The sequence below is a fragment of the Platichthys flesus genome, chromosome 17 (genome assembly GCF_949316205.1).
Source record: "Platichthys flesus chromosome 17, fPlaFle2.1, whole genome shotgun sequence".
In the NCBI taxonomy this organism is placed as follows: domain Eukaryota; kingdom Metazoa; phylum Chordata; class Actinopteri; order Pleuronectiformes; family Pleuronectidae; genus Platichthys; species Platichthys flesus.
In genome coordinates this window covers 12,007,371-12,022,908 of record NC_084961.1, presented here as the reverse complement: position 1 = coordinate 12,022,908, position 15,538 = coordinate 12,007,371, and the positions used below count along the sequence as shown (strand labels likewise).

Genomic DNA, 15,538 nt, shown 5'->3' with positions numbered 1-15,538 from the left:
ATGGCTTTTGTACCTTTTGTGTGTACGCTGACTTTCTGCAGAGTGAGACCGTGTGCGCTGTCTGCTCCAGTGGGTGGTAGCCCTCTGCTCGCCTCCATTAGCCTCTCTCTCTGCCTCTCTTTGTCTCAAACTCTCTTGTTTCTCAACATGTCAATTTGGCTGAATACAAATTAGCTTTATTGGCACAGGGGTAAAGAAACGCTGCCAAGACAAAATAATGGATGTTAAAAGTTTACCACAACTTTTGGAGGAAGTCATACAGCTAAAAGTATGTGGACACTCGAATTAAGAAGTGGAAAAGATAACATCTATATTTACCTGAGTTGTACGTCAGAGTTTAGTCAGTACATGGGGGACATTGTCATGTTGAAACAAGAAATGGTCTTTGAAGTGGAACATCTCCTCATTGGAGAATAACACCCCCACATCAAAACCACAAGCAATATATAAAATACATATATGGATAAATGTGTTCACCTTAATTAATCAATAAGCAACAATATATTCATTAAACAGCGGATATCTATCAAACAATATTTGATTTAATGTTGTTAAAGTGAAATTCTCTGGTGCATATTTATAATATATAACATCTTTTTTTGTTAAAATAAAAAGTTGATCACAAAAAAAACATCTTTTTTTGTTTATAGTTGTTAATGAGGATATTTTAATTTCCATTGAAGAATACAGTTCACAGGTTTATTTTATTTTAAATTTCATCAGAACGCAAGGTGTATTTATCAAAAATATCTGCCCTTATAAAGAAATTTTGATTTTTGTTACAAAAAATCACGCCAGTAAAATATCACAGACATTTTTTTTGACTCACTAATAACAATGTAAATACTAACCTCCAAATTATAAGCATGAGTCGGACTCGAGTTACTATCAACACGTATCAAACTGTTATTTTTGTCTTTAAAAGATTGAAATGTCTCATCTCATCCATCATTTCTTATTTCGGGCGCATTAAACCACGTCACATGGTCTCCGTCAGGGGAGTTTCCTCAGTTGTCATGGCGATACATCTGTTGACATGTAAGCTCAGCAGCTGTTATGATTTCATCCACAGCGATGACTTTTTTCAGCTCAGCCTTAAAAAGTCCCTTCGCTCCAGACCATGTGATGCGACTGAAAGCTCAAGAAAAGCAGCTTAGCCCAGTTACAGTGGTGATTTAGTTCATAGTCATGCAGACACAGTCATTAAAAGCAGGGAAACAAAAAGCCATTCAGTTATCATTAGGTAAAGAGCTTCATTACTAATTAGGATGTTGTTGGCTCTACTGCTTTGTTCAGTTTGTTATTGTTCTATTTGTATGTGCAAACTACTTTGGCAAAAAATGTACATAGTGCTAGGCCCTGTTATTTAATGAGCGTTATTAAGTGCTGGAAGCATCTTTCCTCTGCGTGTGATTGTGTGTGTTCACGCACAGCTGTCTAAACATGTTGTTTTGTTTACGGCGTGATCGTGGACTTTGTGGTAGTGATTGTTTGCTTTGCTTTTTAAGGAGGTACTTTTCCCATGCTCTGGCTTAATGTCAAATAATACACACACACACACACGCTCACAAACGGCTCTGTGTGTGTGTGTGTGTGTGTGTGTGTGTCTGTGTCTGTGTCAGTGTGTGAGCGATAGGTGCTGATGGCATTGGGAGATCATAGTGGTGATCTGGCCCTCTAAGTGTCTATCAGTTGACACAGAAGGTTTCCATTCAAATTTTATGACATACAAGGGTGTGTTTGTGTGTGTGTGGCTGTGTATGTGTGTGTTTGTCTTTCTGTGTATTTGTGTGTGTGAGTGTGTGTATGTGTGTGTGTGTGTGTGTGTGTTTGTGGATGTGTGAGGGTGTGGACTCATGTGTGGGTATGTTAGGGCGTGTGTGTGGTTTGTGTCATTGTCACCGAGCCGCAAAAAGTCACATCAGTGCACCACTTCGCTGCTCCACTAATTTTCACGTGGCAGCTAATTCACAGCTCAAATCAAGTCGAATGTCTAATGAATCCACACGTCTGTGCTAACACAGACCTAGGATGACCCCTCAGTCTGTCGCACACACACACACACACACACACACACCACCATTAGCGAGCACTAATCTTGTCACAGGGAGGCATCATGTGTTCCTTCGTTCCCTCAGGGGCCCCCGCAGCACAATGCCAGGCCTCAGAGTGTTGGTTAAACCCCTGCCAGAGACAGTCAGCCTGTCTGCCGGGCAGCGTGGCACTTCTGCAGACTGTATTTACAGCAATCCCTGGAAGAGCGGGATCTGATTACTGCAAGGAACATATACAACGCATCCATCAGCGGGCAGGGGCAGGGTGGGAGAGAGACAACGGGAGGCAAACAGAGACAGAGGGGAGAGAACGAAAATTGTTCAGTGTTGTGGGTTTTATTGGTGCTCTTAAACATGCACACACACAGACACACACAGACACGCAGACAGCCACAGGGTTAGTCTGGAAGGGGATGTGGGTCCAGAGAGCAGTCTGGTGTTTCAGCTTCAATCTCCCCCCTTGGATCAGATCAAATGCGCCAGTCGGCAACTCGAAATGATGTCACTATCCCACAGCTGTCCCGACCACTCAGTGCTTCACTACGCAGTGTGTGTGCATGTGTGTGTGCATGTGTGTGCATGTGTGTGCATGTGAAAATCTCTACTGATTGGACTCTCTCCCTGTCTCCCTCTCTTCTTTCAAAACCCAAGGGATGCTACAGGGCCGTGCTGAAAGCGCTGGGCCGGCTCAGGTTCCCTCTGGGTGCATGAGACCCACACAGACACACACATACACACACACAAACCCTGTCTCTCACACACACACACACACACACTCACTGTAAACCCCAATTGTAGCTGCCGGGAATGGCATGAGAAGCGAGTGGGAAAGGGAGGGGAGACGTGGGAGAAGTTGGGATGCTTTTACAGCAGAACCATCACAAACCATCAGAGGATAACATCGTTTTATTCACACATATCTGTTCTCCGAGCACGAGCGTGTGCGGAGATGGAGGGTAACTCAATATGCACAGTGTCGTACTTGAGTGCTGTTTGGAGGCCTGCGTGCCTCTCTCATCCTGTTTTGTCAAACTTAATACCTTAGCTCTTCTGTTTCAAAGCAATTTACTGGTTTCCCCTTTTAAAAAAAAAGAAAAGGAGGAGGCTCAATGACTGCCTTTAGTCATGGTGATAAAATACATGGTGATAAATTACAATTGAAATTAAATTACATTACAAAATAATTGAGAGGATTTGAATTGATCAAAAATAGAGCGGAAATAGATTTGATCCTCGAGTTTCCGTGGACGCATCTTGACTGTTTAATAAAGTAATGAATGAAGCGTGGTCGTTCCCGGTGGCTTGGAGGGAATTCTGCCGCTTTATAAACAGCTGCACCTCCACTTTAAAGAATGTGAATGAAGATATTTCAACTAAGTTATTGTTTCTAATGTAAAATGTACAATGTTCCCTAAATTAGGAATCACTCAAGCTCGTTAACCCTTCCTTCTATTTCTCTCATAAGTCTAAGAGTCATAGTGATGGATAATATTGCAAAACAATGATTATGAACAACCAGCAGCACCGTGCAACCTTGGTAGCCAGTTTTTTTTTACATATTTCAGATTTACCCTTTAAGCTCTGTGACCCAATCAGCAGAATTATATTATCTTCCACTATCACCGACTTTACTGATCTGACACATGTACTTCTGCAATACTGTGTCATTTATAAGTTTCCTGGTCACCTGTAAATGCTGGAGAAACCCTCCTAGATCATGCTTTGTTTAACATATATATATATATATATATATATATATATATATATATATATATATATATCTTTAAATGCCCTAATTCCAAAAATGTACTTTAAGTTGTCATTAACTTTTAGAATATGATGTACACTTAAAACAAATATTGAATTGTTTTATAAAAGACTATTTTCGAGGAAAGAAATATGTAGGCTAACAAAATAGTACGAAAAAGAATTTCTGTATCTCCACACTACACACATTCAGCCCTTATTGTTATTAGTTATAAAGAATTTTTTTTTATCATTTTCTTTTCATTTTCGATTTCCTTTTCAAAAGAGAAAGAGATTCCATGTATCTACACACACAAGTCACAACAACATAGCACATTTAATACAGCATGACTGCTTTGTGCTCTTTATTTATGGAAGTTAACGCATCCGAGGTTGAAAGCTTCCTGGAAGTGAAACATGAGTGTTGGTGCTGTAGCTGTAAACAGACGCTGCTAAGTGCCTGCACTTCAATATTTGTATTTAAGCCCTTTCTAGAGGGCTGTTATACCATATCTGCTTCAATGTGATTGTTGTCTTTGTTGGCTCCTTCCATTCCAACAGGTATTAAACTACATACATTAACATATACTCTGGTGCAGCCCAAGCCACAAGTAGCATTACTTAACATTGCAATAGTTTTATTTAGCCTTATTTGTGCATAAACTACAAAATTAGGCAAAGAATGTGATTTTTTTGTAGATTCTTATAGTAAAAGTAATTGCAACTTTTTGTTCAAATATAATTCAATCAAAGAAAGAACACATCAACGCAGTCAGTGTTTCCAGAGAGAAAACAAGGTGAAAGTAAAAAACGAAAACAAATTACAGAAGATATCTTTAGCCAAATAAACACAAAAATACAGCAAAAAAACATGCAGCAACAACCCCCTCCCTCCCTGCCTGCCTCCCTGCTCTGTACAAAGTGACCTATATGACAGGGAAAGATGAAATTGAATGTAAATGAATCAAAATAACACAGGTAAAGGGTGTCAAGGTAGAGTGAACAGTCAATCACACCATGGATATCCGCTATGCTTTACTTTAAGTTAACAGGAAAGAGGCTGACAGATCTTTTTGAACAGTTTATTCTTTAAAGAAGATAATATAAAGAGAAAGTATGTAAATGAAGACTATCGACTGAAGCTATTCTCTGGTATTTGCTCTTCTTGTTTTTTCCCGGCCTCCTGCTGCCTCTCGAATCAATACAAATCAGTAAATAAATTAGAGCAGCACATCGTGTCCCATCGCTGTTCCAAAGTCTCATGAATTCAATTAGTGATAATCATTATGGTTCCTGAAAAATCAACTGATTCACTTGGTTCTTTTGGCACGTGGCAAATCGGAAAAAACTCCATAAAAATATATTTTTATGGGGTAAAACAAGTTTAGATATTTCCGTGTGTGTTTGTGTGTGTGTCTGCTTTGCTCTAGGCGCTGTGCAGGGTTCAGCTGCATGGCGGCGAGGGGGTTGGAGGTCACAGCGCAGCTCTCCGTGTGGGTGTCTCAGGCGACCTTTGACCCTCCCCAACCCTCTGAGCAGCAGCCAAACTGGTCATCAGAGAGACGCCCCCGAAGGTCAGGAGAGACGCCGAGGGAACCAGCCTCCGTAGTGTCAGCCTCCCATCACAGTAAACTGCACTGATGCTATTTACAAAACCATTAAGTATTATTATCTAACAACAAGAGCGAAGTAAAAGATGCTTATTTTTTATTGACACCGGTGTGCTTGGGATTTATGCACCAGGACTTTTAGCGGTTTCCAGGGCCCAAGGATCATGAAAGTCACTCAACAGATAAATGACCACGTAAACATTCAAATCAAGTTGGAGAAAGGAAAACAGCAAAATGTCATGGATCTGTTGTTTTTTCAACCAAACCAGCAGGATTTTCATAATATTGTTCCACCTTAAGTTGAGGTATAATTCTAAGGCAAGCTCTGTTGTATGTTTTCTGCATATTTTACTCATTTATGTTTTCTTGCAGCCCGAATTCTGATCCTCAGCTGTGTTTCTTGTTTTTAAGAATTTTTGTTTTGTGGGTTTGTTTATCCGGATTGCATGAAAAAACGAAATCCTTTATTTTCTCAGTGAAACTAATTCTATTTGAATAGATATTTAGCACCTATTGGTAACAGGAATATGTCTTTCGATAAATAAAAAATGATAACTAAATCACACACTGCACAGATCATTTTTTTCCCAACCTAACACTTTCTTACACACACACACACACACACACACACACACACACACACACACACACACACACACACACACACACTCCTCTCACAGGGCCCCTCTTCCTCTCTTCATCCTCCCCATCATCCTCCCCCCTCTCTCCCTCATCAAGGGTCATTTGCTCTGTTTCCTGACCGCCTCCCTGCACCTCTCCCTCTCTGATTGGTGCATTTCTGCTTGCAGCTGATTGGTCAGTGATCTCAGCGCCTCCCCTTGTTAACAATGCTGCAAACCCCTCCCTCCTTTATGTTGGGACACTCCTCCTCTTCGATGGACATCATCATTTGAGCCCACCTCTTTCTCAAGGGCTCCTCCTCCTGCTCTGCAAACAGGGAACAGGTGGGTTAGAGCGCCACCTTGTGGACTGCACCTCTCACATTGTGTCCAACGCTGCTTGACGACTCCCACTGTTCTGAATTAAATACAGCACAAAATGAATCATCTCATCCACAGGCACTAAAATGAAATGATTGCTAAACAAAGAATTATGATGCAGTTTAATAGATAGAAACAGTCAAACAGCTCCCACTAACAAATCTCTAAACTCTGATCATTTGATCAGTCAAATTTGGAGCGCCATCTAGTGGTTGCCCAACTAAACTACCTAACATTTGTTATATGGACAAGAAAAAGAAAAACCTACCACAAAAAAGTAAGCAATTTTGCTCTGTATAAATATTTACTGTTGAATTTCACCGCTACAAATTATAGGTAAATTAAAATGAATTAAGATTTAAAACATTTAAAATATTATCATCGGTAGGATTTTTCAAATGGTCTGTTTTATTTCAGTATAAACGTATTTTTGGTCTTGTCTATATTTCTAATCGACTTATAGTTAGGTACAGATTTATTGGCTCTTCATATCTAACATCTGATTTCTTTAATCTAAGAAATGAAACTCATCACTGATAAAAACAATAATAATAATAAGTTAGAGTCAAGGAATGTGTATGCATTCCAACCAGCAAATAAGAAGCTGATGTGATCAGATAAAAACTTAAATCTTCAAAATGCAAACTGATAGAAACAAACAAAAATGTATTTTTTTATTCCAGAAGCCTTGACATGAGTTTGAAAAGTATCTCTGACAAATACTGAGCCACATTTAAAAATGTAGTTATATTAATAGTTTTGACAAAGATTGATACCTTCAATAGCAACTATAGGTTTGGGATTTAGAGCAACCGACATGGGAGTAAATTGAACACAGAAATGAGCACATTGTTGGTTGTCGTATTTTTTCTTGGTCCCATATTTTTGGCAAAAGCAAAACATATATAATATTTCCAGCTTGGTCCTTCAAGTAATATCACATCTCATCCTGTTTTTCCACATTTTTAGCACCTGTGGGGAAACCAACCCAGATAGTTTATCACCTTTTCCTGAGCAGGTTTCAGTGTGGAAGCTGTCGGATTCTGCTTACAGCCCCAAAAGGCCCAAACCTCCGCACATGTGTCAGGTTAAATACTTAAAACCTAAAAGTATTTCTGTCTTTCCATGGAACGACAGAAAAGTACACTCATGTCCTGTCTGGTCCAACCTCTGTCTCCTGGACCCCCTGTAGGCTCAAAGTTTTTTTGTAATTCTGAGACTTTTTTTTATTGGATTTGGTCATGTGAGATCCCTGGAGCCATCATCATCATCATTGGCCACAATCACAACAACACAACTCACAATTGCACCGACCACACACACAGCACTGTAGCACGAGCCTGTGTGTCTGTCTGCCCGGCGTCAGAGCGTCTTCCCATACATCATAATGCAGTGATCTCGTAGAAATGGATTTGATCATTGATAAAACTATAACCCGTCACGAGGCCTTGATGAATGTGTCTCCTCGCTGAGTGTACGGGCATGTAAAGTGTTGTGATGATGACCCGGCTGATGTCTAAGTGAGGGGGGAGATAAAACTGGACATAAATCTGCTCAACAGGGGGATAACAGCACATTCACACAAATCATCCCGGGAATCTGAGGGGTGTCCCGTGCAGTCGTGGCGAGGAATTCTGGGCACGCCGCCAGATCCCAGACACAAAGGGACGGGCGAGGATCAACGGTGTCACTGTCGACTCTGTGGCTCTGTTTCCTGTCTCTGTCCCTTTTCCTCCCTCCTTTGGGCTCTGCATGGGCTTATTTTTTGCCTCTCCTTCCTGATTGGTTTTCCTGGAGTCCAAAAAGTGGATGAATGTTGCAGACAAATGAGCATATCGGGAAAGCCTACATGTCTGATATACAAACTAGGCTATACGAGTGTATGAAACATGGATGCACCACTGTTCCAAAACACATTATTATTTATGGAAGGCTGCTGTGTATTAAATCAAACATGCAGGGCTATATTTCAGTCAAGTAAGAAAGAAAGTGAGCTACATGGGGAGGAACAGAGGAGGGGAGAGCGGGGAGGCCAAAAGCAGGAAAGTGGAAAGATGAAAAGGCCGCAGGGGTGGAGAGGGATACACATTAAAAACATTAAGCATGAGAGAATTACACTGGCAGAGAACAAGGTCTTTGCGGGAGTGCTCAGAGCGCTCGGTGAGAGAACAAAGGGAGAGCCTGAAGTATAGGGAAGCCCTCTGCGGATAAGACTCTGGATAAGTGTCAGAGACAGGCTCGTAAATCCCAGACCCCATAGTCGGCGAGCTGGGGGCCAGGGTCAGAGAGGGTGAGCACAAAGAGAGGGGCTGCGCAGAGGTGGGAGGTGATGGTACAGAAAGATAGACTGAAACCATAACCATAAAAAAACATCTTAAGGTTAATACTGAGTCACTGAAACCAGATGCATTCTGTGCTGCATGCTCGCCGCGCTGGCAACTTGGCAAATGGCAAAAAATGTCAGGGTCGTGACGCATGGCTCAAATTAAAGTTCCCCGAGGGTTGTCATGATCACCCTGTGTCTCGCACCAGGCATTCCTCACATTCTGTCTGATTGGGAGGGACGCAAATGCAGCTTCAGTGAGTCATGTGTGAATCTAAACGCAGCATCGACACCTTCAGAGCCGGAATGGCGGCTGACGACAGCCCCGTGTCTGTGTTGCAGAGTTGAATTGTCCAGTGGTTGCCAGACGCACGCCAGCTTTACAGAGTGAATTCAAGGTAGATTGAACAGGGAGGAGATGATTGCCCGTCATCTGTGCTCTTTTTTAAGGTTTACACATTGAACACACACTTGAAACACAGAAGATGAGAAAATGGAGGCTCTTTGTGAAGAAGATAGAGTCAGGTCGATGGATGTGACCTTTGACACAGTAGATCCTGCAAATCCACGAGACAAAGAGCAGTTGCTGATGCTCCACTGAAAAAACAAGAGCTACCCAAGCCAGACATGCAGGTTCCTCCACTTACCTCCCAAACGCACCACACAACCTGTTGTACAATGTGGTCTGTGCCTCTGGAGGAGCTGGGTCACGTCTGATATTGTCAGTTCTCTCAGGCTGGGCTTAACTGGTGAAACCAAGGCAGTTAATAGCTGAAAGATGTGGGTGTTTACTCGTCAGACAGGCTCTAATGAGAAGATGTCATGGACCGGCATCATCGTGAAAACAGGACCCGGTGTTTTGGGAGATTAACCGTTCATAAATGTCAGAATAATTGGCCTCGGCTGCATTAAACTGTCTGTCATTTGTAAGTAGTGCATGAAGGATTTACTCCTGACTAAAGAGACACACCCAGGGCTAAAAAAAAGTCCTCAACAGATGTGATCTTTTAAATTATATGTTTGTTATCCATTTCTAAAGATTTATGTTGCCGTAGGCGTGCATGTGATTGGAATATTGAGAGATGGGCTAATGCATTAATTTTGGTCTTTTATGATTTGCAAAACAATCAAAGAAATAAACATCAGGCCCTGCTGACCATCTTGAACCTGCTGTCGGATGTTAGATTTTCTACATCCATTCCTGACATGGAGTTACAGCAGACCCATCCAAAGACATAGTCAGACAATAAAGGATCCTGGTTAATATGACAGATGAGAAAAAAAACAAGGCCAATGATTCTATATTTGTCTTATTGTTCGCAAGAAAGAGAAAAAACAAATGAGGTTTATTATTTTATTAGAAAGACAAGATATCTTCAGTCATCTCCAAAATATGACCTGAAACATTTGTCTTTGTCTTTCTGATATTCATATTTACCTTAAAAAATACGTCATCTTGCTGCAGTAACTTTTCAAAAATAACCTGTGTCACTTTCTTTTGAAAATGTATTAGCATCGAGAGGAATAAACATGAACATACACCTGCACATTAAATATGTTCCATTCCATTCCATTCATGTTCCAGAGGCAGATTGGACAAAAGCAGCTTATTAATTACAAACAGGAGCAGGCCGCTTGAGGACACGGTTAAAAAAAGAAATAACCTAAAGAAATGAAAAGAAGTTATAGATTGTAGAGAAGAAGTGAGCGGGTGGCTCCAGTCTGAGCTTTAAATTTAAAGGTACGCCGCCCAATTGCTTTAGAGATCCTGGGGAAAAGAAAGGCTGCTCAGTGTGTTCATGTGGAATCAATAAGTGTTTTGAATAAGAACCAAAAAACGCATTTAGATATAAATTACTGCCACAGAAACTGTCTTCAAGATTTAGGTCTGAACAAATTTAGTTATATAACAATGTTAAATTGTAAAAGGGCAACTTGAAACAAACTATTACAAGTTAGGTTTGAGAGGTCGAAAGATTAGATTATAATGTGGTCTGATGAGAGATATACAGTGCCTTGCATAAGTATTCACCCCCCTTGGACTTTTTCCCATTATGTACTGTTACTAACTGGAATTCAAATAGACTTAAACTTTTTCCCGTTTGATCAACAAAACATGCATAGTACTTTGGAGGTGCAACATAAATTGTATTGTGACACAAACAATAATGAGAACAAAAAAGTTGACATCTGTTGGGTGCATAAGTATTCACCCCCTGTGTCAATACTTGGTAGAACCCCCTTTCGCTGCAATTACAGCTGCAAGTCTTTTGGGGTATGTCTCTACCAGCTTTGCACATCTAGAGATGGAAAGGTTTGTCCATTCTTCTTGGCAAAAAAGATGAAGCTCAGTCAGATTGGATGGAGACCGTCTGTGAACCGCCAGACCAGTTTCCCTGTACCTGCTGAAGAGAAGCATCCCCACAGCATGATGCTACCACCACCATGTTTCACTGTTGGGCTGGTGTGCTCAGGGTGATGGGCAGTGTTGGGTTTTCGCCACACATAGCATTTTGCATTGAGGCCAAAAAGTTCAATTTTGGTCTCATCTGACCAGAGCACCTTCTTCCACATGTTTGCTGTGTCTCCCACATGGCTTCTGGCAAACTCCAAACGGGATCTTTTATGGATCCCTTTCAACAATGGCTTTCTTCTTGCCACTCTTCCATAAAGGCCAGATTTGTGGAGTAGACGACTAATAGTTGTCCTGTGGACAGATTCTCCCACCTCAGCTGTGGATCTCTGCAACTCCTCCAGAGTAACCATGGGCCTCCTGGTTGCTTCTCTGATTCATTTTCTCCTTGTCCGACTCTTCAGTTTGGGTGGACGGCCTCCTCATGGTAGGTTTGCGGTTGTGCCATATTCTTTCCATTTTCTTATGATGGATTTTATGGTGCTCATAGAGATGTTCAAAGCTCTGGATATTTTTTTATAACCTAACCCTGCTTCATATTTCTCCACAACTTTATCCCTGACCTTTTTGGTGAGCTCCTTGGTCTTCATGATGCTGTTTGTTCAGTAATGATCTCCAACAAACTCTGAGTCCGTCACAGAACAGGTGTATTTAATTGCAGACATGTGGACCCTATTTACTAATTATGTGACTTGCAAATGTGACCTGTGAATGCAATTGGTCGCACCAGATCTTTGTTAGGGGTTTCACAGTAAAGGGGGTGAATACATATGCACTCAACACTTTTCAGATTTTTATTTGTAAATAATTGTGAAATCCATGTAATATTTCCCCCCACTTCCAAATGATGCACTATTTTGTGTTGGTCCATTACATAAACTCACGATGAAATCAATTTAATCTGTGGTTATACCATGACAAAATGTAGAAAAGTCCAAAGGGGGTGAATACTTATGCAAGGCACTGTAAACATAATCAAGAATAGATAATATTAGCTGTAGTGCCCTGTAGGATGAAATACTCAATTCAACAATACAATGTTCTTGAGCTGCATCTATTTTCTTCATGGAAGAACTGATGTCTTTGTAACTCAAAGCAAATACAACTAGAGCTGATGAAACGTTACTGATAAGCACAGTTCAGTTGTTTCAAGAGTTTAAAAGGAAACATAGATGTGAGGAGCTGAAAGACAAAACCTCGGTTCCATATGTAACCGCTGTCGACGCTTCCAGTGCTGCTGCTGTTGTTTTCTTACATTAGGCCGTAGCTCTCTTAAAATAATTTAAACTCACTCTATCTTCTCACCACTATGACGATGAAGACCTTGGTGAAGTGTCTGAGTGCACAACACAGGGGTACAGAGCATTGCAGCCAAAACCACCTCTTCCGACGTAAAAAACATCAGAAAAACATCAGAAAATGCCTCCATACTTCTCCTGTGGTGTTTTCCAAGTAAGCCCCGTAAGCCCCGACATTTAAATATTGACCCAAAATGGCGTCATTTACACCACGTTTTTAGCCTACATGTCCTCGGTTATCCCCCTTTTCCTTCCTGCTCCCGTAAATGCTGACGAGATCAGTTAGAACTTGCACGTTTAGGCTCACAACATGGTGTAAATGATGCTGTTTCAAGTCAAATTGTTATATCTAGGATTATGGACACTTTGATGACCACCACAGGAGCAGTTTGCATGCATTTTATGTTTTTTTTTCTGTTGTTTTTCACGTTTCAAGAAGTGATCACCATTTACTTCAACTGTATTGGATTTGGCTGCAACACTGTTCACCCCTGAAGCACCAGAAGTGCTTTGTGGAATCTAACACTTCACCCACCCTTCCATCGGCACAGGGGTGAGTAGACGATGAGTACATTTTCATTTTTTGCGTGAACTATCCCTTTAAACGTTCTAAAATCCCTGCTCATTAGTGTAGAAAAAGAACTTGCCTAACTAACATAACTGTAATTAGTTGAGTGGTGGAACCATTGTTTGTACTGCATGCTTTTTTCCCCATTGAACACTTGTTCTTAATTTAGATTCTCTATGATCTTCTCACTTGTTTCTCCTTTGATACATTTTTTTAACCCAGACTGATGAGCATTCATCCAGGAGCCCAATTAGGACTTACATACTGGTTTCAAATATATTCTTCAGAGCCGGGTGATTACTAAATCAGGAATTTGCTCCGTGTAAATGAAGCTATGGGCCGATGTATTTGCTTTTGTGTTTGTCTGTACACGTGTGTGTATGTGTCTTCATCACACATTGCAGGTGACGTATGTGGTCAGACGGTTTTATATAGCCGAGGACACTGTGGTCAGTGGGAAATAAAGGATGTTTCCTGCTGTTAACATGTTGACCACAGTGTTTCTGTCAGCGCTCCTGATGCTGGGATGTCTTGGAGGGGCAGCAGCGTCTGACCTCTACAGGAAATCAATCCACAGCGATAAAACTTTGTTGGGTGGTGAAGACGGGAGACACACATTGAGGAGACTGCCGCACCAACAAGTAAGAATCATCTAATGTGTCCGAATATTCTGTGTAGCCGCTGAATTTATCTTTTTATGGAGGACCAAAGCTGCCAAAATTTAAAATGTATAAATCAACAACCTGATAATATGTAAATAAATAAGTAATTAAATGTATACATTAACTAAATGATTAATTGATTAATGAATAAACAAATAACTCGACTAGATGAACAAGTACCTAAATGACAATAAAGAACACTTAAGCACATACATTTAAAAAAAAGATTTGGTGGTGAAATAGGCTATATATGTATCTTTGTTTAAGTACCTGAAGATTCCATTCTTTATTTATGTATGAATTCCTTTTTAATTATTGAGTCATCTTTTGTTTTTCTTTCTTTATTTGTATTTATTTCCTGTCAATCCTCCATACTATATTCGATTTTCCTGATATTGTATGTGAATAACTTCGATTATTAATGTTAATTTTAATTATTGTAGGCATCAGTTGCTTTATTAATTTAGTGAGCTTAGAATACTTGTCTATGTTTTATCAATATATATTTCAATTTCTTCTAATATGAAAGGCTTTCATACCTGATTTTTAACAGATTTCAATGGATGTCTGTTAATCTTCATATTTTACATTTTTTGTTGTGTTATTTAATCTGTATTTTGTAATGCAATCGATTGAGTTTTGTTGAGATAACTGCAATAGAAAAAGCTTATTATTATTAATAGTAGTAGTAGTAGTAGTAGTGTTGGTTTTGTTGTTATCAGTCATGACCTTGTTTATCTACTTTCCTTGTGTTCTGTAACACAACTGTCAAAGTTTAAACAACATGTTTACCGTTCCAGACAAAAAGTGAAATCCGAAAGAGTTTGGATCTGGAGAGCTTCCACATGCGCGTGACCCCGACCACCAGCAAAATCAGCCTCCCGACCATCATCAAGCTCTACCCGCCCACTGTCAAGCCTGGCCATATGCACGCCAACATGCCCATGCGCTTTGGGAGACAGATCGACCCCGATGAGGACAAGGCACCAAACTCCCCCAACATGCCGCAGAGGTTTGGACGCTCCCGGGGGCGAATGTGCACCAAGTGTCGTCCTGTCCACCTAGCACCAAACCCAGGGCTGCCTCAGAGATTTGGGAGAAGGAGTCTTTACCGGAGCCTCCTTCAGACTCTGGCCACTGAGCACCTCCTTAAAACTGGATTGCACTGGTAGGCAACTGGTATTTTCATCTTCTATCAGAACAGTTTCATACTCACTTTTTCTTGCTCATAATCTGTCCCACAAGGCATTTGGCAAAAGAGCTGGACAGGTCACTAGTCTGTCATGAGGGTGATGTCCTTGTCTTTCACATTTTAACTGTTTCAGTTAAACATCCATACATACTAGTCATTTGTGAGTTTTGTTATGAAAAGCACTAACTGTGTGTTCTTTTCCCACAGGGCCGAAGACTTCACATCTAGCTCAGAGGGGGAAATGGAAGAAAATTCCACGTTTAAAGTCAAAGATTAATAAAGTGAATTTGACATTTTAAATTCAGTAGTTCCTTTAACTGCCGTTTTATTGTACAGTATAATTGAAAACATCAGTGATGATAGAAATAAAGGTTTCAAATGAGGTTTCGTCTGCATCTGTTTTTCTGTTAATCAACAGGATGAAATAAAAACCCAGAGGTCAGATTCCCATGAAACTTATTGGAGGATTGTGATCTGCGCCAGAAAGATCGCAAAAGGAGTTTTTTACCCCACTATTTGAAATGTTGAGCGTTTTTTCAATGGGTTTATAGATTTCTTGGAGAATAACAATGGTCTTGATGACAAGGAGACTGATATTAATGAGTGTGGGCAATTTGGTGCAGATCCAAATATAGAGCTGGATGTAGTGAATAGAAATGTGAGCGAGTGGA

The 15,538-nt window shown here is 40.6% G+C and overlaps 1 protein-coding gene across 1 annotated transcript; it reads left to right on the top strand.

The window, feature by feature from the left end:
- Positions 1 to 13,498: 13,498 nt before the first annotated feature.
- On the top strand, positions 13,499 to 15,144 carry npvf (neuropeptide VF precursor). Its single transcript, XM_062410315.1, has 3 exons — positions 13,499 to 13,654; positions 14,476 to 14,843; positions 15,075 to 15,144. Exons 1-3 carry the CDS (start codon positions 13,499 to 13,501, stop codon positions 15,142 to 15,144), a joined length of 594 nt encoding a protein of 197 aa, XP_062266299.1.
- The last annotated feature ends 394 nt before the right edge of the window (positions 15,145 to 15,538 follow it).

Excerpts from the sequence above, each read along its gene's own strand:
- npvf (XM_062410315.1), top strand. The coding sequence starts at position 13,499 with ATGTTGACCACAGTGTTTCTGTCAGCGCTCCTGATGCTGGGATGTCTT. Across the intron at positions 13,655-14,475 it reads GGAGACTGCCGCACCAACAA|ACAAAAAGTGAAATCCGAAA; the intron begins GTAAGAATCATC and ends TTACCGTTCCAG. Across the intron at positions 14,844-15,074 it reads CTTAAAACTGGATTGCACTG|GGCCGAAGACTTCACATCTA; the intron begins GTAGGCAACTGG and ends CTTTTCCCACAG.